Here is a 25343-nt window from a genome sequence, read left to right on the forward strand (position 1 = left end):
GCACTACACATAGAGAATGATAGAGCCCTCTAGTGGCCAAGGAGGCAATATTAGCATGGGCTGCACCAATGAGTGCTTCCACAACATTAATGTACTCAACTGGGTGGGACTTCCAACTCCATTGCCTGATCCCTCCCGGTGACCCTGTTGGAGTCATGTCCAAACAGGTCATCAAGAGGGATTAGCCAATCGTAAAGAAGAGAATGGACTACTTCAAATTGGAGATAGCCTCAATGGCACTGCCCATGCTGTCACAGACGATATAATGGCACAGATAGAAATATGAGTCCTCTATCTATCTCTATGCTCTGTTGTCACAATATCTACTGTACCTCTATGACACTGCAGGACTTCAAAAAGCCTAACATCTCTGAGCTTCTCACATTAAATGACCGTATTTTCTGTAGTTTTTTTGTTGTTGTCTTGTAATGGATTACTGTTTCATCAGGGAGCCACAAAGATGAAGTAAACAAATGTCATCACTGAATTCACGTTGTTTGCTATTTCATGCAGCCACAGAATAGAAAGAAGCTAAACAAATGATTTTGTATTTTAATTTCGCATTGTTTAAAGTTGAGCAACCTGGTCTCTGAGCATTCCATATGTTTCTGTACGAGACTCTCAATTTAGTATGATATGTTACATTTGGTAGGTTACGTAAGAATGATGGTTACTGATAAGACAAAAAGGAAAGGAGGGTGGATGGGTGGGTTTATTACGCGAACGTCTAGCAACCAGCTGCGAGGTCGAATATCATCAAGGACAACTTTAGCATTTTAGCTAACCCTTCCCCTAACCTTAACCCTTTAGCTAACCCTTCCCTAACCTTAACCCTTCCCCTAACATTAACCTTTAGCTAACCCTTCCCCTAACCTTAACCCTTTAGCTAACTCTTCGCCTAAACTTAACACTTTAGCTAACCCTTCCCCTAACCTTAACCCTTTAGCTAACCCTTCCCCTAACCGTAACCATTTAGCTAACCCTTCCCCTAACCTTAACCCTGTTAGCTAACCCTTCCCCTAACCTTAACCCTTTAGCTAACCCTAACCTTAACCCTTTAGCTAACCCTTCCCCTAACCTTAACCCTGTTAGCTAACCCTTCCCCTAACCTTAACCCTTTAGCTAACCCTTCCCCTAACCGTAACCATTTAGCTAACCCTTCCCCTAACCTTAACCCTTAAGCTAACCCTTTCCCTAATCTTAACCCTGTTAGCTAACCCTTCCCCTAACCTTAACCCTTTAGCTAACCCTTCCCCTAACCGTAACCCTTTAGCTAACCCTTCCCCTAACCTTAACCCTGTTAGCTAACCCTTCCCCTAACCTTAACCCTTTAGCTAACTCTTCCCCTAACGTTAACCCTTTAGCTAACCCTTCCCCTAACCTTAACCCTGTTAGCTAACCCTTGCCCTAACCTTAACCCTGTTAGCTAACCCTTCCCCTAACCTTAACCCTTTACCTAACCTTAACCCTTTAGCTAACCCTTCCCCTAACCTTAACCCTTTAGCTAACCCTTCCCCTAACCTTAACCCTTTAACCTAACTGTTAAACTTAACCCTAACTATAACCCTAACCCCTAGCCTAGCCAACATTAGAGATCTAGCTATTGTCAGCCACCTAGCTAGAATTCGTAACATATCATACATTTTGCCAGTTAGTAACATATTGTAAGTTTTGCAAATTTGTGACATATAATACGAATTGTAATTTGTGACATATCATATGAAATGGGTGATGGAGATCCACAAAATAATACATACCATACGAAACGTAACATACCATACTAAATAGAGTGTCTCGGATTTACATACAGAATGATACAAAATGCTCTGAGACCAGGTTGAGTTGAGAGATATCATTCCGCAAAGTTAAGGGACTGTACAATGAGACTGGGTGTGTAAATGGACCTCCAGGATAATATGGTAAAGTTGGCCTCATGGATAGGCCCTCGAACAAATAAATAAGACCAATGACCTCCAAAATCCACCAGATTATTTTTTTTTTATGAAACCAGCAACGCTGATACCAAATAAATGTCCTAGAAGCGTTTCATCAACTTTTAGATTGCTTAGCACACCAGTAAAATGAAATATCCACAGCTAACTGTGAAACATTTATAATACAATCAGCAGTTCACATGATCACAGTCACTGAAAAGGGGAGGGGGAAAGGCTCAATAATCTGATTTTGTTAATCTAAAAGCAAATAATAGATTTCAGTGATTGACAGTATACAGCTATTGTTGCATGTAGACTAAACCAATCTCAGTGAAATTAGATTAAATCTAGTAATGATCAGTTTAATATACTTCATTCAGTAGCCTAAATGTAGTAAATTGGCTTGATAGCAGCATTCATTAATGTTGTTGGTTGACTAGCAAGCAAATCTTGACGTTACACATCGTTGATTTTTGGGAAAACTGGTCCAGCCACTTGATAGCCAGCTATCATTAAAAAAAAAAGCAAAATGATATACTAATATTAAAGTATAAACCCACCATAGTGATGTCGGTTAAAGAGATATGAATGAGTTCCCAGGCAGAGAGTTATCAGATCAAAGTGGACGCGCATCAGACAATCCTTGCACTTTGAAACCCACACCCACGTGACGTATAACACAGCCCAGCGAAGAGTGTCCCCTGCTGGTAGACTTTCTCTTGACACAGAAATGACTATGGGCCCGTTTGAGTGCGAAGCCGAAAGTAGCCGACTGTAGACAGAAGTCGATGAGTAAAGTTGAGGAAGGTACATGTGCACCTGTGGCGAAAGTCGGACAACTTCTGCTGTTTCTAGGACAATGGCAGATATGTCATTCACCTTTGTTATTGGCGATGAAGTGGATGCTATCACAATTCCACTTCTACTACACGACGAAATTAGATACTAGCCCAAGCTCTTTCTAACATTCACAAGAATTGTATGGTGTTTTCTAAAAATATAACCAGGTAGTGAGAATACCAGAATGAGAATACTGTGTTTTTTGCAGCATATAGGATATGCTCTGTTGTGTGTCATTACTTCATGCCCTTGTACCTTACTCATTATTATTTGTGATTGTGTAACATAGAATTGTACCAGATGTGATTAAAATGGAGTCCACAAAGATTCTTACTGTGTGGTCATTGATCGCATGTCAACATCACTAGAGTCTGCAATATTATTTTATTACATTCTCAACCTTTTATGTTGCTTTTTGGTCAGTAAGCATGTAAAGAAACAGAATATGAATCAATCACATGAAGGACAAAACACTCACTGTACAGAAAAGGATTAGACTACATGTACATCAGTTCATGTACTGGGTAAACAATATGAACAGGATTAGACTACATCAGTTCACGTACTGGGTAACCAATATGAACAGGATTAGACTACACCAGTTCACATACATTACTGGGTAAACAATATGAACAGGATTAGACTACACCAGTTCACATACATTACTGGGTAAACAATATGAACAGGATTACACTACATAAATTCACATGAATTACTGGGTAAACAATATGAACAGGGTTAGACTACACCAGTTCATGTACTGGGTAAACAATATGAACAGGATTAGACTAGATGTACATCAGTTCACGTACTGGGTAAACAATATGAACAGGATTAGACTAGATGTACATCAGTTCACGTACTGGGTAAACATAATGAACAGGATTAGACTACACCAGTTCACATACATTACTGGGTAAACAATATGCCAAGCAGTAATATGCACTTGCTATTGACCCCACAACTGGTGTCTTTTATTTTTATATTTAACTAGGCAAGTCAGTTAAGAACAAATTCTTATTTACAATGACAACCTACCGGGTAACAGTGGGTTAACTGCCTTGTTCAGGGGCAGAATGACAGATTTTTACCTTGTCAACTTGGGGGTTCAATCCAGCAACCTTTCAGTTACTAGCCCAACGCTCTAACCACTAGGCTACCTGCTGCCCCAGTGCCTGGAGTACTTGCTCATTAAGGGCCGGTTTCCCGGACACAGATAAAGCCTCTAAAATTGCCAGTGTATAAATCCCTACAGTAACTAGCGTACAGTATGTTACATTTGATTCACACTTAATAAACAAATCGACACATTAGAATGTGTTTGGTGACAACAATATTACAGACAAGATATATTACAGGCTATAACAGTAACATCTAGATAAATACATTAGCTATATTGTCGCAAGTAGGATATTTTATTTATTTATGTTATAAATTTGGATCACATGTAGGCCTATGTAATTAGATTGTAAAGATACAGATGTATTTTAAGCTCTGAATACTCATCCACCCAAAACAGTAAACATGCATTGTTAATAAGTTAATAACCAATTATAGGTGGTGACATCAACCATTTATGAGCATGTTGTGCCTTTTGCTTCCAAAAAAAACTGAAGAAGGTTGTCTCCCACAATGCTTTCCGACTTTTCAGTTGGTGAGGAGCAACAGCAGAAATTTCCAGTCGACTGCAGTCGAAATTTCATGACCATTAATCACGTGATTTTTGTAAAGGTCATGCAGTCAACATGTAGTCGCAAGTCTGACAATTTTATTACCCATAATGCAACACACTTTGAAAGGCGGTGACCAACGTTGATCAACTTCTTGACAAGAGTGATCCCGTCAATTCTTTTTGTGAATATGTGCCAGAATTTTGCCAGCCACATGAGATCCGCACAGGGTTTGAGTTGTGTTCATACCTCTGCACTGAGTATGGCATTGGGTATGTGGCCCAACAGTGAAAGTGAAATGGGAGGACCACAACACAGACTCTTTAGTTTATCTTCTCTTATGTTTAAGTACAGCATTTAATAGTAGAGTATCTGAATGAAATTTGGGGACTAAAGCTGGTTTAATGCTGGTTTAGCTGGTTTAATGTAGCCCCACATAAGGTCCGTGTGGGAAGATGTTCCTAAAGCTGATTGTAACTATATATAGACATGTTATAAAGTATGGACAGGCTTATTCATTCACATGTCATGAATTCACTATGACATTGTCATATTTGTATATTGTTTATTATACTTTTATTATGTAATAGATCATATGGGTTGGAAAGTGTTTTTTACTTAGACATAAATAAACTATTCCAAGTGAAAGCCAAAGGTCGTAGCTTTCTTTTTATCTATTTATTAATTTAACCTTTATTTAACCTTTATTTAACTAGGCAAGTCAGTTAAGAACAAAATGTTATTTACAATGGCAGCCTACCAAAAGGCAAAAGGCCTCCTGCGGGGATGGGGGGCTGGGATTAAAATGTTTAAATCAAATGAAAATATAGGACAAAACACACATCATGACAAGATTTCTATAGGGATAATTTTTCACTAAGTATTTTGGGAAAGGGAAAGGATGTAGTGAACTACTTTTTCAAAGTAACTTTAGTTAAGTAAATAATATTTTTCTTAAGGGTAGCTTTAGTGTAGCTTAACTTCTTCCAAGTGTGAAGTACTGTAATTGGTAGCTTGGTCAACTTTATTTTCAGAGTAGCTTCCCCAAACTGAGTAACACCCTTCCAATGACATTCCTACTGGTGAAACCAAAAATCTGTTCACGTTTTTTGATACTTAACACTTAAAAGAGCATGATAAGACATTCCTGGTCACTGTTACCTAAGGCTTCTGACAGGGCTGGGAGTTTCTGGGTAGATTACAATGGGACTGATAGGGGCCCTATGGGACTGATAGGGGCCGCATTCCTTGATAGGATCACAGAGGGGCATCGTGGGGGGGTTAGGGGTCATGTTTACTTGGGTTGGGGGTGGGACCCAGAACAGTGTTGTGAAGAGGGAGGGTGTGTGTGGGGGTGGAGGGGGTACATGGAGCTGTATATATACCAGCCCAACTGAACCATCTCTCCTCACCTCTCCTCACCTCACCAGCCCGTTCAGCGTGTGTGAGACAGCCAGTGGCCCGTCGGACCTCCATCATGATGAAGCAGTGTGCCTTGTTGTTGCTGGCGTGTGTGTATGCTCATGCCGTACCCCTGGAAGCCGGCACAAAGCCCGGGTCGTGCCAGGACGCCGTGGCCCTGGGAGCAGCAGGACAGGCCCTCGACAAGATCAACAAGGACCGCACAGAGGGCTACGTGTTCGGTCTGCACCGCCTCAGCAACGTCAACCAGATGGAGCATGTGAGTTCTGTTGCTTCTATGTTTTTCACTGTAACTCTACATGCGTGGTACTACGCTAAGTTAAAAAGGGGAAATTATTTAGCTACTGTCCTAAAGAAGAATCCTGTAACATACTCTGTTTGTAAATGCAATGTTTTTCAATAGGTTGTCAGTTTTCAGATTTTCACGCAGTGTTTAAATGGAGATAACAGAAATTGGGGTCTAAAAAGTATCATACAATACAATGTCGTCTGAGATATTCTCTATTTTATAGGTAGTGAAAAAGTGATATTGCCTACCGCTAAGACAGATGAGACAGATCCATACATTGTCAGCAAGGCCTTTTCTAAGAGCAGGGGGAGGGGGATTTGACTACAATTTGAAGTTATAGATGGTGACTTCAAAGACGTTTGTAAATAAAAAATAAAAAAATAAGGTATTCTTTCAATCCCCTAGTCTTTGATTTTCAGTACCAGCCACAGGGGAATGAATGTTGACTCCACTGTGCTGATTGGTTTGTATTTCTACCTGTTTCAGGGGGAAACAGGGGTTGTGTTCTACCTGACCATGGATGTGCTGGAGACTGACTGCCATGTGGTCAGCAAGAAAAACGCAAAGGACTGTGTGGTCCCCAAGGCTGAAAACACACCGGTAAGAACCCAACATACATATACAAAACACACACACCAAACACACACACATGCACACCAAACACACACACACGCACACCAAACACACACACACGCACACCAAACACACACACACGCACACCAAACACACGCACACACCAAACTCACACACACGCACACCAAACATACACACACACACACACACACACACCAAACACACACACACGCACACCATACACACACACGCACACCATACACACACACATGCACACACACCAAACACACACACACACACCAAACACACACACACACACACACCAAACACACATACACACACACACACACACACACACACACACACACACACACACACACACACACACACAACACACACACACACACCAAACACACACACACACACACACCAAACACACATACACACACACACACACACACACACACACACACACACACACACACACACACACACACACACACACACACACACACACACACACACACACACACACACACCAAAACACACACACACACACACACACACACACACACACACACACACACACACACACACACACACACACACACACACACACACACACACACACAGACAAACATAATGTCTGGAGGATTACTGTATGCCTCAATATTGACTTTACGCAGGGCCTTGGATCAAAATCGGCCCGTGTTTAATCAGTTTTTTGTCTTGTATGTATTTACTCACAGGTCTACGGTCAATGCAAGGCTGTTATCTACATGAACAGAGTCCATAGAGTGGTTCGTCTGTACAACTACAACTGTGTGGTCAGACCAGGTAAAGTCCACGGCTTGGTCCTCTCCAAAACATTCATTACAGCGCTTCCCACTTAACAACAGCACATTGCATCCATCCACCGTGTGGTAGTTGGGTGATGCACTGTCATGTTGTTTGCCATGTGGTTCTGATGACCCTGTGGGAGCATGGTGCTCAATACATTGGAGTTTTGGGTTTGATTCCCATATATGTACCACATATACTGAATATATGTTAAATGTAAATGACTGCGTATAAAAGCGTCTGCTAATAACCATATAACACGCTACATGTTTGACCAATGAAAGTGCCTTTCTAAACAGTGTACCTATTTGTATGTCCTTTCCCAGCGGCTGCGGCGAAAGTGGCTAAGCAGTGCCCAGACTGTCCCTCTGCCATGCCCAAGGACCACCAGGAGATCCTGAAGACGGCCACCCTGTCCATGGAGAAGTTCAACAAGGACAGCGGCTTGGCCAATCACTTCGCCATCCTCAACATCACCCGTGCACGGACATCGGTCAGAACACAACACTACACAGTACATTCCAATATAGCATAATTACGAACCAACACCACAACATAACATAACAATTCAACAAAACAATGAATCCCCTCACAAGCAGCAAATGAACTGGTTTCATATTGTGGTGTAATTATCTTGTTCTCATTACTCACCTCTGTTGTTTGGTATTGCAGATGGGCATGGCAACCTTCTACTTTGCAGAGTTCACCATCCAGGAGACTACCTGTGCCAACACCACCGACCCTTCCGCAGCCTCCAAGTGTCCTCTGATGGACTGCGAGTTTGCAGTAAGTGAATGACAGTACCATTGATATTTTTGTCAAACAGCATAAACCAGGTAGTAGCAGCATTATTACACCTGAATTATAGCCTAGATAGTGTTTAACAGTGTAAAAACTGTAATAACAATGTAATAACAATGTAATAACAATGTAATAACTATGTAATAACTATGTAAGAACCAGCATTTTAATTTCTCCCTGTCTCTTCTCCACAGCACAAAGGACACTGCAAGGGCTCCCACTCTCATGGCATGGGAGGCCAGGAGATTGTCACGGTCAACTGTGAGGTCTTTGAGAACGAGGTCAGGCACTCTCCGTTTGAAACAAGGGTTGAAACGTAGTTTTAGGTGCATAGAGGAAAACTCTAGTAGCTGGCATTCTTGTATGCTCCACAGTGTTCTTGTATGCTCCACAGTGTTATTTTGTGCTCCATCGGGTTCTTGTATGCTCCACAGTGTTATTTTGTGCTCCACAGGGTTCTTGTATGCTCCACAGGGTTCTTGTATGCTCCACAGTGTTATTTTGTGCTCCACAGGGTTCTTGTATGCTCCACAGTGTTCTTGTATGCTCCACAGTGTTATTTTGTGCTCCACAGTGTTCTTGTATGCTCCACAGTGTTATTTTGTGCTCCACAGTGTTCTTGTATGCTCCACAGTGTTCTTGTATGCTCCACAGTGTTATTTTGTGCTCCACAGTGTTCTTGTATGCTCCACAGTGTTATTTTGTGCTCCACAGGGTTCTTGTATGCTCCACAGTGTTCTTGTATGCTCCACAGTGTTATTTTGTGCTCCACAGTGTTCTTGTATGCTCCACAGTGTTATTTTGTGCTCCACAGGGTTCTTGTATGCTCCACAGTGTTCTTGTATGCTCCACAGTGTTATTTTGTGCTCCACAGTGTTCTTGTATGCTCCACAGTGTTATTTTGTGCTCCACAGTGTTCTTGTATGCTCCACAGTGTTATTGTATGCTCCACAATGTTATTTTGTGCTCCACAGTGTTCTTGTATGCTCCACAGTGTTATTTTGTGCTCCACAGGGTTCTTGTATGCTCCACAGTGTTCTTGTATGCTCCACAGTGTTATTTTGTGCTCCACAGTGTTCTTGTATGCTCCACAGTGTTATTTTGTGCTCCACAGGGTTCTTGTATGCTCCACAGTGTTCTTGTATGCTCCACAGTGTTATTTTGTGCTCCACAGTGTTCTTGTATGCTCCACAGTGTTATTTTGTGCTCCACAGTGTTCTTGTATGCTCCACAGTGTGTTTAATGGTTCAAACCACCATTTCAGTTATTAGGTCTTCATCTGGGTTTATATCCTTTGGTGTTAAATTACTAATGAGGTTACTGATCATGTGTATTGATTGATTGATTGATGATGCTGTGACTGATCCCCTGGTTGGTTGTTGTCCTGCAGAACTCAAAGAAGGAGAAGGCAGCTCACCTGTTGGGAGGAGAGACCGACCACAGCCACACCCTTCAGTCTGGAAAACACGGCAAAGACCACACCCATGATGCCTCCGGCGCTCACGACCACGCTCACGACCATGCTCACGACCACACCAAAGACCACGCTCACGACCACGCTCACAACCACACCAAAGACCACAAACACGACGGCGCCCGAGATCATAAAGATGGTGCCCATGGTCGCTCTCATGGCGATAGAGCTGCTGGCGGTCACGACCACGCTCACGCCCACTCTCATGACCACAGTCACGACCACGCTCACGCCCACCACGCCAAGGCCCATAACCACAGCACTGACACCGGACCACACCAGCATCACAACTACAAGCACGACGGCGAGGGCCACACTCACGAGCATGACCATGAGCTAGCCTTGGATCACGACCACAAGCACGCTCACCTGCACGAGCACGAGCACCACCACCATCACCACGAGCACCCACACGGGACCAAGTCCCACCACCCTCCCCAGGGAACCGTGACCGTCCTCCCCGCTCTGGGCCTGCCCATGACCCTGCCATCCTTCCCCGAACAGCCTGTGGGTGAGAAGGGCGCCACTCTGCCCATGGTCCAAGACCCAAAGATCCCTGGGATGAGCCAGCCCACCATCCTGCTCTTCCCCACCACTGTGTCTGCTCAATGCCCTGCTGAGGTCAAGGATGAGGACAACTTCGTGAAGGAGCTCTTTGCTGAGGACCCCCTCTTCAAAGCAGCTGCGTAACCAGTCCCTTGTCTCCAGGGAACTGAAACACAGAACTGATTATTCTCAATACCTACTAATGACCCACTGACACAAACAAGAACACAAAGTTACTTATGATGTTGTTCTTTGGAATTCACAGGGACAGGTTTCTGCATGTCAGATATTTAGCTACCTCTAAACCATTTTCACATTCACCTGTCTGCCTCTCTGTCTGTCTGCCTTCTCTCTCTCTCTCTCTCTCTCTCTCTCTCTCTCTCTCTCTCTCTCTCTCTCTCTCTCTGTCTGTCTGACTCTCTTTGCCTCTCTCTCTGTCTGTCTGTAAGCATCATGTTTGAGACCTGACTGTGTGTTCCTCAGAAAGAAAGGGATTGACAGCATTGTTGTGTATGTTTTTAATACTCTATCTATGCCATGACGGAAGATAGTTGTTGAGGTGGGTGTTGTTCTTAGCCTCAACAAAATAAAATAAACATCACTAATGCATCAATAGACTCCTATTTTTCTACAAGAATACAAGATTAAATGAAAACAAGCTTTATACCTAACAATACAAATCCACATCCAGACGCAACAGTATTGAGGATAAATGTTTCTATAAACCTGACCTCTACATGAAACCCCGCACTCATAAAAACCTAGTGACAGTGCCGGAGGGAAAAGTATACTGAAGTCACCTATAATGGTGCTACAATAATCAGAGCCTAAGTACGTAAATAGTTCTCACTATGTTGGCAGCAGAGCATCGTCTATCACATTCAACAAGATGTACAGTAGGCTATACAATACCTATATAAGGATATTAATGCTTTTATTGCCTAGAATAAGGCAAAACGCATACCCCTGGCTAGAATAAGGCAAAACGCATACCCCTGGCTAGAATAAGGCAAAACGCATACCCCTGGCTAGAATAAGGCAAAACGCACACCCCTGGCTAGAATAAGGCAAAACGCATACCCCTGGCTAGAATAAGGCAAAACGCATACCCCTGGCTAGAATAAGGCAAAACGCATACCCCTGGCTAGAATAAGGCAAAACGCATACCCCTGGCTAGAATAAGGCAAAACGCATACCCCTGGCTAGAATAAGGCAAAACGCATACCCCTGGCTAGAATAAGGCAAAACGCATACCCCTGGCTAGAATAAGGCAAAACGCATACCCCTGGCTAGAATAAGGCAAAACGCATACCCCTGGCTAGAATAAGGCAAAACGCATACCCCTGGCTAGAATAAGGCAAAACGCATACCCCTGGCTAAAGTACCTAGAAGTGGGTTGGGTGGTATAAGCGGCTGCAGGTAAAAAAATAAATAAAAAGAAAAGTTGTGAAACTCTGACCTGAAGATACACATTACTGTTCTTACAATGCCAGGAAAACGTTGCGTCAGATGTGACTGTGAAAAGAAAACAGCATCTGGTCCAAGCTACTGCATGTGTATCTGTATAGATAAACCCTGTTATCTTCACCATGGCACCTCAGAGAATAGCAACAGGAGGATTGGAGACAAATCTAGAGCCATCACCATAACAACCACCCTGATTACATCACAGCTGTATCAATATACCCAAAAGGGGAGATATGTCTGTGTGTGACAGCCGACGATGGTGGAGGTATAAAGGCCCATTCAGGGTTTGAGACAGTGATGTTGAGGTGGGTTTGAGACAGTGATGTTGAGCCGGGTTTGAGACAGTGATGTTGAGCTGGGTTTGAGACAGTGATGTTGAGGTGGGTTTGAGACAGTGATGTTGAGGCGGGTTTGAGACAGTGATGTTGAGGTGGGTTTGAGACAGTGATGTTGAGGTGGGTTTGAGACAGTGATGTTGAGGTGGGTTTGAAACAGTGTTGTTGAGGTGGGTTTGAGACAGCGATGTCGAGGTGGGTTTGAAACAGTGTTGTTGAGGTGGGTTTGAGACAGTGATGTTGAGGCGGGTTTGAGACAGTGATGTTGAGGTGGGTTTGAGACAGTGATGTTGAGGTGGGTTTGAAACAGTGATGTTGAGGTGGGTTTGAGACAGTGTTGTTGAGGTGGGTTTGAGACAGTGATGTTGAGGCGGGTTTGAGACAGTGATGTTGAGGCGGGTTTGAGACAGTGATGTTGAGGTGGGTTTGAGACAGTGATGTTGAGGTGGGTTTGAAACAGTGATGTTGAGGTGGGTTTGAGACAGTGATGTTGAGGTGGGTTTGAGACAGTGATGTTGAGGTGGGTTTGAAACAGTGTTGTTGAGGTGGGTTTGAGACAGCGATGTCGAGGTGGGTTTGAAACAGTGTTGTTGAGGTGGGTTTGAGACAGTGATGTTGAGGCGGGTTTGAGACAGTGATGTTGAGGTGGGTTTGAGACAGTGATGTTGAGGTGGGTTTGAAACAGTGATGTTGAGGTGGGTTTGAGACAGTGTTGTTGAGGTGGGTTTGAGACAGTGATGTTGAGGCGGGTTTGAGACAGTGATGTTGAGGCGGGTTTGAGACAGTGATGTTGAGGTGGGTTTGAGACAGTGATGTCGAGGTGGGTTTGAGACAGTGATGTTGAGGTGAGTTTGAGACAGTGATGTTGAGGTGGGTTTGAGACAGTGATGTTGAGGTGGGTTTGAGACAGTGTTGTTGAGGTGGGTTTGAGACAGTGATGTTGAGGTGGGTTTGAGACAGCGTCGTTGAGGTGGGTTTGAGACAGTGATGTTGAGGTGGGTTTGAGACAGCGTCGTTGAGGTGGGTTTAAGACAGCGTTGTTGAGGTGGGTTTGAGACAGTGACGTCGAGGTGGGTTTAAGACAGCGTTGTTGAGGTGGGTTTGAGACAGTGATGTTGAGGTGGGTTTGAGACAGTGACGTCGAGGTGGGTTTAAGACAGCGTTGTTGAGGTGGGTTTGAGACAGTGACGTCGAGGTGGGTTTAAGACAGCGTTGTTGAGGTGGGTTTGAGACAGCGTCGTTGAGGTGGGTTTGAGACAGTGACGTCGAGGTGGGTTTGAGACAGTGTTGTCGAGGTGGGTTTGAGACAGAGTTGTTGAGGTGGGTTTGAGACAGTGTTGTTGAGGTGGGTTTGAGACAGCGTTGTTGAGGTGGGTTTGAGACAGTGTTGTTGAGGTGGGTTTGAGACAGTGATGTTGAGGTGGGTTTGAGACAGCGTCGTTGAGGTGGGTTTGAGACAGTGACGTCGAGGTGGGTTTGAGACAGTGACGTCGAGGTGGGTTTGAGACAGAGTTGTTGAGGTGGGTTTGAGACAGTGTTGTTGAGGTGGGTTTGAGACAGAGTTGTTGAGGTGGGTTTGAGACAGTGTTGTTGAGGTGGGTTTGAGACAGAGTTGTTGAGGTGGGTTTGAGACAGAGTTGTTGAGGTGGGTTTGAGACAGTGTTGTTGAGGTGGGTTTGAGACAGAGTTGTTGAGGTGGGTTTGAGACAGTGTTGTTGAGGTGGGTTTGAGACAGTGACGTCGAGGTGGGTTTGAGACAGAGTTGTTGAGGTGGGTTTGAGACAGTGTTGTTGAGGTGGGTTTGAGACAGTGTTGTTGAGGTGGGTTTGAGACAGTGACGTCGAGGTGGGTTTGAGACAGAGTTGTTGAGGTGGGTTTGAGACAGTGTTGTTGAGGTGGGTTTGAGACAGAGTTGTTGAGGTGGGTTTGAGTGGTTTTGTATGAAGATGAGCATAAGAGTGATGAAGATAGTACATGTGATGGATGTGCCTAATCCACTTCATAAACCTTTGATATGGATAGGATGCAACTTTGTTATTCAGACAGCCTTACTGGAACTGCACAGAGCAAAGCAATTACACTGTGCTGTTGAGGGAACATCCCTAATGGGCTTCCTCAGCCATTAAGCCTTTTCTGCATTTAACTACCAGTATACAAAAGATAAAATCACTGCATGGCATTGTTTGTCAATAGAATGACAAGTTCACTATTTAAACAGAAAAAGACTGGCACCCAGGCTACATGTTTCATTATTTGCAAACACGTTTTACGTTCCACGCTGGAAAACAAACACGTTTTACATTCCACGTTGGAAAACAAACACGTTTTACATTCCACACTGGAAAACAAACACGTTTTACATTCCACGTTGGAAAACAAACACGTTTTACATTCCACACTGGAAAACAAACACGTTTTACATTCCACGCTGGAAAACAAACACGTTTTACATTCCACGCTGGAAAACAAACACGTTTTACATTCCACGCTGGAAATCAAACACGTTTTACATTCCACGCTGGAAATCAAACACCTTTTACATTCCACGCTGGAAAACAAACACGTTTTACCTTCCACGCTGGAAAACAAACACGTTTTACATTCCACGCTGGAAAACAAACACCTTTTACATTCCACGCTGGAAAACAAACACGTTTTACATTCCACGCTGGAAAACAAACACGTTTTACATTCCACGCTGGAAAACAAACACGTTTTACCTTCCACGCTGGAAAACAAACACGTTTTTTCTTCCACGCTGGAAAACAAACACGTTTTACATTCCACGCTGGAAAACAAACACGTTTTACATGCCACGCTGGAAAACAAACACGTTTTACTTTCCACGCTTGAAAACAAACACGTTTTACATTCCACGCTGGAAATCAAACACCTTTTACATTCCACGCTGGAAAACAAACACGTTTTACCTTCCACGCTGGAAAACAAACACGTTTTACATTCCACGCTGGAAAACAAACACCTTATACATTCCACGCTGGAAAACAAACACGTTTTACATTCCACGCTGGAAAACAAACACGTTTTACATTCCACGCTGGAAAACAAACACGTTTTACATTCCACGCTGGAAAACGCTGGGGGAAAAAACACTAACACTGAGATGCACTGTACAGAAACAGTTACACCCAGAGTTCCTGATCCATAAAGACACAATACAATACAATACTTGTATACAATACTTATTGGTCCATTTGCATGGAAATACTTAATTTTTTTTATTTTATAGTACCCAACCTGCCACATAACAGGCTGTGGCAGAGCATGGGACTGTGGCAGAGCATGGGACTGTGGCAGAGCATGGGGCTGTGGCAGAGCAGGGGCTGTGGCAGAGCATGGGGCTGTGGCAGAGCATGGGGCTGTGGCAGAGCAGGGGCTGTGGCAGAGCAGGGGCTGTGGCAGAGCATGGGGCTGTGGCAGAGCAGGGGGCTGTGGCAGAGCATGGGGCTGTGGCAGAGCATGGGGCTGTGGCAGAGCATGGGGCTGTGGCAGAGCAGGGGCTGTGGCAGAGCAGGGGCTGTGGCAGAGCAGGGGCTGTGGCAGAGCAGGGGGCTGTGGCAGAGCATGGGGCTGTGGCAGAGCAGGGGCTGTGGCAGAGCATGGGGCTGTGGCAGAGCAGGGGCTGTGGCAGAGCATGGGACTGTGGCAGAGCATGGGACTGTGGCAGAGCAGGGGCTGTGGCAGAGCATGGGGCTGTGGAGTACTTAGGTTTATTTGCTTAAGGTCACAATGGCGGTAGGTAGTATTCCTGCAGATTTCCCAACAGGCAGCTCGAGGCTACCGCCGCCCCCATTGAGTGAGGGCAAATATTTGTCTATTTCCACACCGAGCCCACCCCTCACTCAATGTTTAAATGTACGAAAAGTAATTGGTCAACTGCAGATAAAGCTGTATTTGCATGTCCTCTGGGGAAGAGGGCAAAGTTGACTAGCTGAGTCCCAGTAGGGGCCTTGGACTACCTCCCCTCCTCCCCCTCTCAGTCTGCATATAGTACGGCCCTGGGACACAGCCCAGGCGTCTTTAGCCTCGTTTCCTCATTAGCATTTGCGACCAGGCTAACACGGGGTGCTGTGTACAGTAAGGATGTGGGTCTGTGTGTGGCTGGTGGCCCTGTGTGTGTGTTGGCATGGGGGTAGCCCCACCCCGGTGACCCCTGCGGTGGGGTGCCAGGGCCCGGAGGTCCTGAGGGCGGCGGAGGAAGGCCTGGACCAGATCAATTCTGACCTCACCGAAGGATTCATCCTCAGCCTCAACAGAGTCTATGATGTCAGCCAGCAGACAGGGGTGAGGCTAGTCAACTAGCTACTGTATTGAACTGTACTACTCTTCCTGTTTAATAAAAGGGTTTTTCTAGTTAATGGAACAATGCAAGAGTTTTTTATTTTCCTGTCTTTTGAGCACAAATGTTACAGAAAAGATAGAGGTGAGTAAAGGTGCTGTGTATAGTTGTATAATTTCTGTTTTTACAAAGCACAACAGCGTGTATGGTTCTCTATTAGTAATTGATACTGCCCTCTAGTGTCCAAGAGAGGCAAGTTCTAAAGTGTTTGCGAAATCCTCTACTACCCGCCTAAAGTAAATACATGTAAATTGGTCAGTTATGAGAGTATTTGACAAATGAGAATATTTGAGCTGTTAAATTGCTATTGCACGCATTTTTGGGCTTTCCACTCCTTTAGTGGAGTATCTGCCTCCCTACCTCCACCTCTCTCCCCAGGAAGGAGCAGTGCTGTTCAACCTGACCATAGACGTGCTGGAGACAAAGTGTCATGTGATCAGCAGGAAGCCGTGGAAGAAATGTGAAGTAAAGGATGTAGATGACGTACCAGTAAGAAGTTTACCATATAGGGATGTATGGGTTTGTAGGGACCGGGGAGTTAGACTTATAGGGACCGGGGAGGTAGACTTATAGGGAGTAGGGAGTTAGGCTTATAGGGACCGGGGAGTTAGACTTATAGGGACCGGGGAGTTAGACTTAATGGGACCGGGGAGGTAGACTTAATAGGACCGGGGAGTTAGACTTATAGGGAGTGGGGAGTTAGACTTATAGGGACCTGGGAGTTAGACTTATAGAGACCGGGGAGTTAGACTTATAGGGAGTGGGGAGTTAGACTTATAGGGACCGGGGAGTTAGACTTATAGGGAGTAGGGAGTTAGGCTTATAGGGACCGGGGAGTTAGACTTATAGGGACCGGGGAGTTAGACTTATAGGGACTGGGGAGTTAGACTTATAGGGAGTGGGGAGTTAGACTTATAGGGAGTGGGGAGTTAGGCCTATAGGGAGTGGGGAGTTAGACTTATAGGGAGTGGGGAGTTAGACTTATAGGGACCGGGGAGTTAGACTTATAGGGACCGGGGAGTTAGACTTAATGGGACCGGGGAGTTAGACTTAATGGGACCGGGGAGTTAGACTTATAGGGACCGGGGAGTTAGACTTATAGGGAGTGGGGAGTTAGGCCTATAGGGAGTGGTGAGTTAGACTTATAGGGAGTGGGGAGTTAGACTTATAGGGACCGGGGAGTTAGACTTATAGAGACCGGGGAGTTAGACTTATAGGGAGTGGGGAGTTAGACATATAGGGACCGGGGAGTTAGACTTATAGGGAGTGGGGAGTTAGACTTATAGGGACCGGGGAGTTAGACTTATAGGGACCGAAGTTAGACTTATAGGGACCGGGGAGTTAGACTTATAGGGAGTGGGGAGTTAGACTTATAGGGACCGGGGAGTTAGACTTATAGGGAGTGGGGAGTTAGACTTATAGAGACCGGGGAGTTAGACTTATAGGGAGTGGGGAATTAGACTTATAGGGACCGGGGAGTTAGACTTATAGGGACCGGGGAGTTAGACTTATAGGGACCGGGGAGTTAGACTTATAGGGACCGGGAGTTAGGCCTATAGGGAGTGGGGAGTTAGACTTATAGGGAGTGGGGAGTTAGGCCTATAGGGAGTGGGGAGTTAGACTTATAGGGAGTGGGGAGTTAGGCCTATAGGGAGTGGGGAGTTAGACTTATAGGGAGTGGGGAGTTAGACTTATAGGGACCGGGGAGTTAGACTTATAGAGACCGGGGAGTTAGACTTATAGGGAGTGGGGAGTTAGACATATAGGGACCGGGGAGTTAGACTTATAGGGAGTGGGGAGTTAGACTTATAGGGACCGGGGAGTTAGACTTATAGGGAGTGGGGAGTTAGACTTATAGGGACCGGGGAGTTAGACTTATAGGGACCGGGGAGTTAGACTTATAGGGACCGGGGAGTTAGACTTATAGGGACCGGGGAGTTAGACTTATAGGGAGTGGGGAGTTAGGCCTATAGGGAGTGGGGAGTTAGACTTATAGGGAGTGGGGAGTTAGGCCTATAGGGACCGGGGAGTTAGACTTATAGGGACCGGGGAGTTAGACTTATAGGGAGTGGGGAGTTAGGCCTATAGGGAGTGGGGAGTTAGACTTATAGGGAGTGGGGAGTTAGGCCTATAGGGAGTGGGGAGTTAGACTTATAGGGAGTGGGGAGTTAGACTGAATGCCAGTCATGGAGTTGTCATGCCAAACTTGACAATGGAGTAGGCAAAAGCATAAACAGATCTGGCACCAGCCTAGTGGAGAGTGGGATCTGTGAATTAAACAACTCTTACCACTCCACAGGTGTATGGGCATTGTGTGGCGTTTATCTCTGTTGGGAAGAGTGTGGAACTGCGCAGCTATAAATGTGCCATCCAACAAGGTAGAGTCTGTTTATATAGACTCAGTAGGGCTTACTTTTTCCTGGTCAGGTCATGAGGTCAGGAACAATATACAGTAGCTACTGTAACCACAAAAACCTTTCAGTTCAATGACTTACTGGTGCATTGAACCTTTGGTTTGACCAACGTGTAGCGATGACCTGTAGTGAACTGTAACCCCTAACCTTTGACCTTGTGTTCAGTGCCTGCCACGGTCATCGTCGACACGTGTCCAGACTGTCCAACAGTAGTGCAGCTGGATGACCCCATCATAGCGGAGACGGCCAATCTGATCCTCCAGAAATACAACAGAATGAATCGCCTGCCAAACTACTTCACCCTCCTCAACGTAACAGGAGCTAGCATGCAGGTCTGTGAGACCGTTGTATGTTGTAGACCTACAGTTGAAGTCGGAAGTGTACATGCACCTTAGCCAAAAACATTTAAACTCAGTTTTTCACAATTCCTGACATTTAATCCTAGTAAAAATTCCCTGTCTTTGGTCAGTTAGGATCACCACTTTATTTTAAGAATGTGAAATGTCAGAATAATAGTAGAGATGATTATTTATTTCAGCTTTTATTTCTTTCATCACATTCCCAGTGGGTCAGAAGTTTACATACACTCAATTAGTATTTGGTAGCATTGCCTTTAAATTGTTTAACTTGGGTCAAACGTTTCGGGTAGCCTTCTACAAGTTTCACACAATAAGTTGGGTGAATTTTGGCCCATTCCTCCTGACAGAGCAGGTGTAACTGAGTCAGGTTTGTAGGCCTCCTTGCTCGCACACGCTTTTTCAGTTCTGCCCACAAATGTTCTATAGGATTGAGGTCAGGGCTTTGTGATGGTCACTCCAATACCTTGACTTTGTTGTTCTTAAGCCTTTTTTACCACAACTTGAAATATGCTTGGGGTCATTGTCCATTTGGAAGACCCATTTCGACCAAGCTTCAACTTCCTGACTGATGACTTCAGATGTTGCTTCAATACATCCACATAATTTTCCTTCCGCATGATTCCATCTATGTTGTGAAGTGCACCAGTCCCTCCTGCAGCAAAGCACCCCCACAACATGATGCTGCCACCTCCGTGCTTCACGGTTGGAATGGTGTTCTTCAGCTTGCAAGCATCCCCCTTTTTCCTCCAAACATAACGATGGTCATTATGGCCAAACAGTTCTATTTTTGTTTCATCAGACCAGAGGACATTTCTCCAAAAAGTATGATTTTTGTTCCCATGTGCAGTTGCAAACTGTAGTCTGGCTTTTTTGCTGGGTGTCCTTTCAGGTTATGTCGATATAGGACTCGTTTTACTGTGGATATAGATACTTTTGTACCTGTTTCCTCCAGCATTTTCACAAGGTCCTTTGCTATTGATCTGGGATTGATTTGCACTTTTCGCACCAAAGTACGTTAATCTCTAGGAGACAGAACGCGTCTTCTTCCTGAGCGGTATGATGGCTGCGTGGTCCCATGGTGTTTATACTTGCTTACTATTGTTTGTACAGATGAACGTGGTACCTTCAGGCTTTTGGAAATTGCTCCCGAGGATGAACCAGACTTGTGGAGGTCTACAAAATGTCTTGGCTGATTTCTTTTGATTTCCCCATGATGTCAAGCAAAGAGGTACTGAGTTTGAAGGTTGGCCTTGAAATTCATCCACAGACACACCTCCAACTGACTCAAATAATGTCAATTAGCCTATCAGAAGCTTCTAAAGCCATGACATAATTTTCTGGAATTTTCCAAGCTGTTTAAAGGCACAGTCAACTTAGTGTATGTAAACTTCTGACCCACTGGAATTGTGATACAGTGAATTATAAGTGAAATAATCTGTCTGTAAACAATTGTTGGAAAAATTACTTGTGTCATGCAGAAAGTAGATGTCCTAACTGACTTGCCAAAACTATAGTTTGTTAACAAGAAATTTGTGGAGTGGTTGAAAAACGAGTTTTAATGACTGTAACTTAAGTGTATGTAAACTTCCGACTTCAACTGTATGTCAAATATGAAATGTTTTGCTGTTTAAATAAAATAGCACTTTGCTATTGGAGAGGAGTAGAAGGTAATCCACCAACATGAGACGGTGAAACCAAAAATCAGAAGAGTAATTTGAAGGGAACAGATGTGTCATTCACAATTAAAAACTTGATGTTGTGTAAAACTACATTGAACAAAAATATAAATGCAACATGCAACAATTTCAAAGATTTTACTGAGTTACAGTTCACATAAGGAAATCAGTCAATTGAAATAAATTAATTAGGCCCTAATCTATGGATTTCACATGACTGGGAATACAGTTATGCATCTGATGGTCACAGAAACCTTAAAAAAAAGGTAGGGGCGTGGATCAAAACCAGCCAGTATCTGGTGTCACCACCATTTGCCTCATGCAGCGTGACACATCTCCTTCCCATAGAGTTGATCAGGCTGTTGATTGTGGCCTGTGGAATGTTGTTCCACTCCTCTTCAATGGCTGTGCGAAGTTGCTGGATATTGGCGGGAACTGGAACACACTGTCGTACACGTCGATCCAGAGCATCCCAAACATGCTCAATGGGTGATATGTATAGTGACTTTGCAGGCCATGGAAGAACTGGGACATTTAACTTCCAGGAATTGTGTACAGATCCTTGCGACATGGGTCCGTGCATTATCATGCTGAAACATGAGGTGATGGTGACAAATGAATGGCACGACAATGGACCTCGATGGCAATCAAAATGCCGTCGATAAAATGCAATTGCGTTCGTTGTCCATAGCTTATGCCTGCCCATTCCATAACCCCACCACCACCATGTGGCACTCTTTTCACACTGTTGACATTAGTAAACCGCTCGCCCACATGACTCCATACACGCTGTCTGCCATCTGCCCGGTACAGTTGAAACCGGGATTCATCCGTGAAGAGCACACATCTCCATCATGCCTGTGGCCACTGAAGTCAGTTACGATGCCAAACTGCAGTCAGGTCAAAACCTAGTGAGGACGATGAGCACGCAGATGAGCTTCCCTGAGACAGTTTCTGACAGTTTGTGCAAAATGTATTTGGTTGTGCAAACCAACAGTTCAGTCAGCTGTCTGGGTGGCTGGTCTCAGACGATCCTACAGGTGAAGAAGCCGGATGTGGAGGTCCTGGGCTGGCGGGGTTACACGTGATCTGCGGTTGTGAGGCCAGTTGAACGTACTGACAAATTCTCTAAAATGACGTTGGAGGCGGCTTATGGTAGAGAAATTAGCATTACATTCTCTAGCAACAGCCCTGGTGGACATTCCTGCAGCCAGTATGCCAATTTGAGACATCTGTGGCATTGTGTTGTGTGACAAAACTACACAGTATAGAGTGGCCTTTTATTGTCCCCAGCACAAGGTGCACCTGTGTAATGATCATGCAGCTTAATCAGCTTCTTGATATGCCACACCTGTCAGGTAGATGGATTATCTTAGCAAAGGAGAAATGTTCCCTTACAAGTATGTAAACAAATTTGTGCACAAAATTTGAGCTAAATAAGTTTTTTGTGCGTATGGAATATTTCTGGGATATTTTATTTCAGTTTATGAAATATGGAACCGACACTTTATCTGTTGCGTTTATATTTTTCTTCAGTATATTTCAAGTTCAAAGTATACTGCTTCGTCTTCACAGTGGGTGGTGGGTCCGGCCTACTTTGTAGAGTTCACCATCAGAGAAACAGTCTGTGCTAAGGACACTCCTGACGTCGATCTGACCCAGTGTAAAATGATGGACTGTGAATTTGCAGTGAGTACAGTACCACACTACATCTACACACTGTCTATCACATGTTTTGAAATAGGGAAAAAGGAAAGAAAATCATGATTTGTATGTGGCAAGCTGACAGCTATTCAGCGGAGGAAAGCAGACTACTGTAGAACCACATCAGTCTCAGTGAGATCACTAGCATATCGTGTTTCTCTATTTGAACAATCCTATTCCGTTTTCTGTCACCTAGCACAAAGCCTTTTGCACAGGCTCTCACACCACTCTGGATGATGGCACGTTTCAGACCAAACTCTACATCGAGGTCAAGTGTGAAATCTTTGAACCAGAGGTAGGAATCTTCCACAACAGTGCCATCACTGCCATGCCACAATGAAACCTCAGTAACTGAGAGACCAGCATAGTAGTCATAGAAACCTCAGTATCTGAGAGACCAGCATAGTAGTCATAGAAACCTCAGTATCTGAGAGACCAGCATAGTAGTCATAGAAATCTCAGTAACTGAGAGACCAGCATAGTAGTCATAGAAACCTCAGTATCTGAAACCAGCATAGTAGTCATAGAAACCTCAGTAACTGAGAGACCAGCATAGTAGTCATAGAAATCTCAGTAACTGAGAGACCAGCATAGTAGTCATAGAAACCTCAGTATCTGAAACCAGCATAGTAGTCATAGAAACCTCAGTAACTGAGAGACCAGCATAGTAGTTATAGAAACCTCAGTAACTGAGAGACCAGCATTGTAGTCATAGAAACCTCAGTAACTGAGAGACCAGCATAGTAGTTATAGAAACCTCAGTAACTGAGAGACCAGCATTGTAGTCATAGAAACCTCAGTAACTGAGAGACCAGCATAGTAGTTATAGAAACCTCAGTATCTGAAACCAGCATAGTAGTTATAGAATCCTCAGTATCTGAAACCAGCATAGTAGTCATAGAAACCTCAGTAACTGAGACCAGCATTGTAGTCATAGAAACCTTAGTATCTGAAACCAGCATTGTAGTCATAGAAACCTCAGTATCTGAAACCAGCATAGTAGTCATAGAAACCTCAGTATCTGAAACCAGCATTGTAGTCATAGAAACCTCAGTAACTGAGACCAGCATTGTAGTCATAGAAACCTCAGTAACTGAGACCAGCATTGTAGTCATAGAAACCTCAGTAACTGAGAGACCAGCATAGTAGTCATAGAAACCTCAGTAACTGAGCAGGAGACCTCTGCAATGCAGGCTTTTGTTCCATCCAGATCTGACTAAATGGTGGTCTAAATTCAAGCCCAAGACTATGTCTAGGTCTGGGGGAAAGGGGTTGATCTGGGAGTGGGCATACCATTTCAAAAGCATTTTACAAATAAAGTTATCATTATTATGTCCATCTCTCAGGGTGCCAAGGCAGAGGAGGAGGCCCATGTCAGAGGAGACAGTGGGCATCAGAGTGAAGATGAGGACCATAAACACGCGCACACACACCTGCACCCCTATGAGCACCACCACCACCCCCCCAACTCCAATCAGGCTTCCCCCAGACTGAAGGGCTCGTTGGGTATAGTGGTGGTTCTACCTCCCCCTCGTGTGCCACCACCTCCAAGAGCCTCACCAGCAGCAAGCAACTGTCCAGCCAAGAGGAAAACTAACCTGGGACTGGATAGGTTTCCAATTTGATTGATAAACATCTTCCGTTACTGCAATAACAGCTTATTAACACTTTCCTGAGATACAAAGCTACTTTGGTAACAAAGGAAAACTGAAAGAACTATGACTCAAAACACTTCCCCTATTTTGCCCTGGCTGGACAATGTTCACCTTTTTTGTTGTTGTTGTTGCTATCTCAGTTCACATATGTAAAGAATTTTACAACATTGTACTGTTTGATAATAACTATGATAGCTAGTAAATTTATCAGAGCAATAAATGTATAGTTTAGTCTACAGTGGATACAGTAAATCTTCAGTGGTTATAATAATGTATTGTGTGATTGTAGCCAAGTCAATATACCATGAAAAATGTTTTCATCTGATGAGAATATCAACTGTGTGTGTTTCAAAAACATCATGTCTTCCCTGTGGCTCAGTTGGTAGAGCATGGTGTGTGCAACACCAGGGTTGTGGGTTTGATTCCCACAGGGGGCCAGTACAAAAAAATAAAAAAATGCATGAAATTAAAAAATGAAATGTATGTATTCACTACTGTAAGTTGCTCTGAATAAGAGTGTCTGCTAAATGATGTAAAATGTCAAACAAATTACTCTCAAAAATATTTCATAATTTGCCAGTGTAGTATAGCAGATGGCCACAACATTCCATCTGCTTTACTACACTGGCAAATTATGAAATATTTTTGAGAGTAATTTGTTTGACATGCTTTTGAAACACACACAGTTGCTCTTCTCATCAGATGAAAACATTTTTAATGGTATATTGAATTGGCTACAGTTTGTTTGTGGTAAATACCACCTTACCACTTGGTTATGAAGTCCCATACTGTTTTTAATGGGCTTCAAGCTTATATCATCAAAATCCTGAAAATGTCATTTAAGATATATGTACATTTATATTCATATTTTTGGATTCATGCACTTCTACGTGATGCCATTCATGAAGATTTTCAATTGCATTTTTTTTGTAATCAAAAACCTTAATTAAAGGCCATTGGGTAAAGGTAAATTAATCTGCAAAT

At 44.0% G+C, this 25343-nt stretch overlaps 2 protein-coding genes across 3 annotated transcripts; both read left to right on the top strand.

Annotated features, from left to right (window-relative positions):
* The first annotated feature begins 5822 nt into the window (after positions 1–5822).
* On the top strand, positions 5823–11002 carry fetub (fetuin B). Its single transcript, XM_014123621.2, has 7 exons — positions 5823–6125; positions 6642–6755; positions 7478–7565; positions 7895–8061; positions 8241–8354; positions 8564–8650; positions 9760–11002. The coding sequence occupies exons 1-7, from the start codon at positions 5922–5924 to the stop codon at positions 10531–10533; spliced, it is 1548 nt and encodes a 515-aa protein (XP_013979096.2). The 5' UTR covers positions 5823–5921; the 3' UTR covers positions 10534–11002.
* Positions 11003–16188: 5186 nt separating this feature from the next.
* si:ch211-284e20.8 (CY domain-containing protein) lies at positions 16189–24595 on the top strand. Of its 2 annotated transcripts, none has more exons than XM_014123622.2 (7): positions 16189–16496; positions 16930–17040; positions 18851–18929; positions 19131–19297; positions 22537–22689; positions 22901–22999; positions 24051–24595. In XM_014123622.2, the coding sequence occupies exons 1-7, from the start codon at positions 16296–16298 to the stop codon at positions 24327–24329; spliced, it is 1089 nt and encodes a 362-aa protein (XP_013979097.1). In that variant the 5' UTR covers positions 16189–16295; the 3' UTR covers positions 24330–24595. The 2 variants fall into 2 exon arrangements, with proteins under 2 accessions (XP_013979097.1, XP_013979098.1); XM_014123623.2 differs by having other exon boundaries at positions 22576–22689.
* Positions 24596–25343: the final 748 nt, after the last annotated feature.

Source organism: Salmo salar, chromosome ssa10 (genome assembly GCF_905237065.1).
Source record: "Salmo salar chromosome ssa10, Ssal_v3.1, whole genome shotgun sequence".
NCBI classification, from domain to species: Eukaryota; Metazoa; Chordata; class Actinopteri; order Salmoniformes; family Salmonidae; genus Salmo; species Salmo salar.

Coding starts and splice junctions, on each gene's coding strand:
- fetub (XM_014123621.2), top strand. CDS start 5,922: ATGATGAAGCAGTGTGCCTTGTTGTTGCTGGCGTGTGTGTATGCTCAT. Junction 8,062..8,240: donor TCACCCGTGCACGGACATCG/GTCAGAACACAA, acceptor TTGGTATTGCAG/ATGGGCATGGCAACCTTCTA. Junction 8,355..8,563: donor TGATGGACTGCGAGTTTGCA/GTAAGTGAATGA, acceptor TCTTCTCCACAG/CACAAAGGACACTGCAAGGG.
- si:ch211-284e20.8 (XM_014123622.2), top strand. CDS start 16,296: ATGTGGGTCTGTGTGTGGCTGGTGGCCCTGTGTGTGTGTTGGCATGGG. Junction 17,041..18,850: donor AGGATGTAGATGACGTACCA/GTAAGAAGTTTA, acceptor ACCACTCCACAG/GTGTATGGGCATTGTGTGGC. Junction 22,690..22,900: donor TGATGGACTGTGAATTTGCA/GTGAGTACAGTA, acceptor TCTGTCACCTAG/CACAAAGCCTTTTGCACAGG.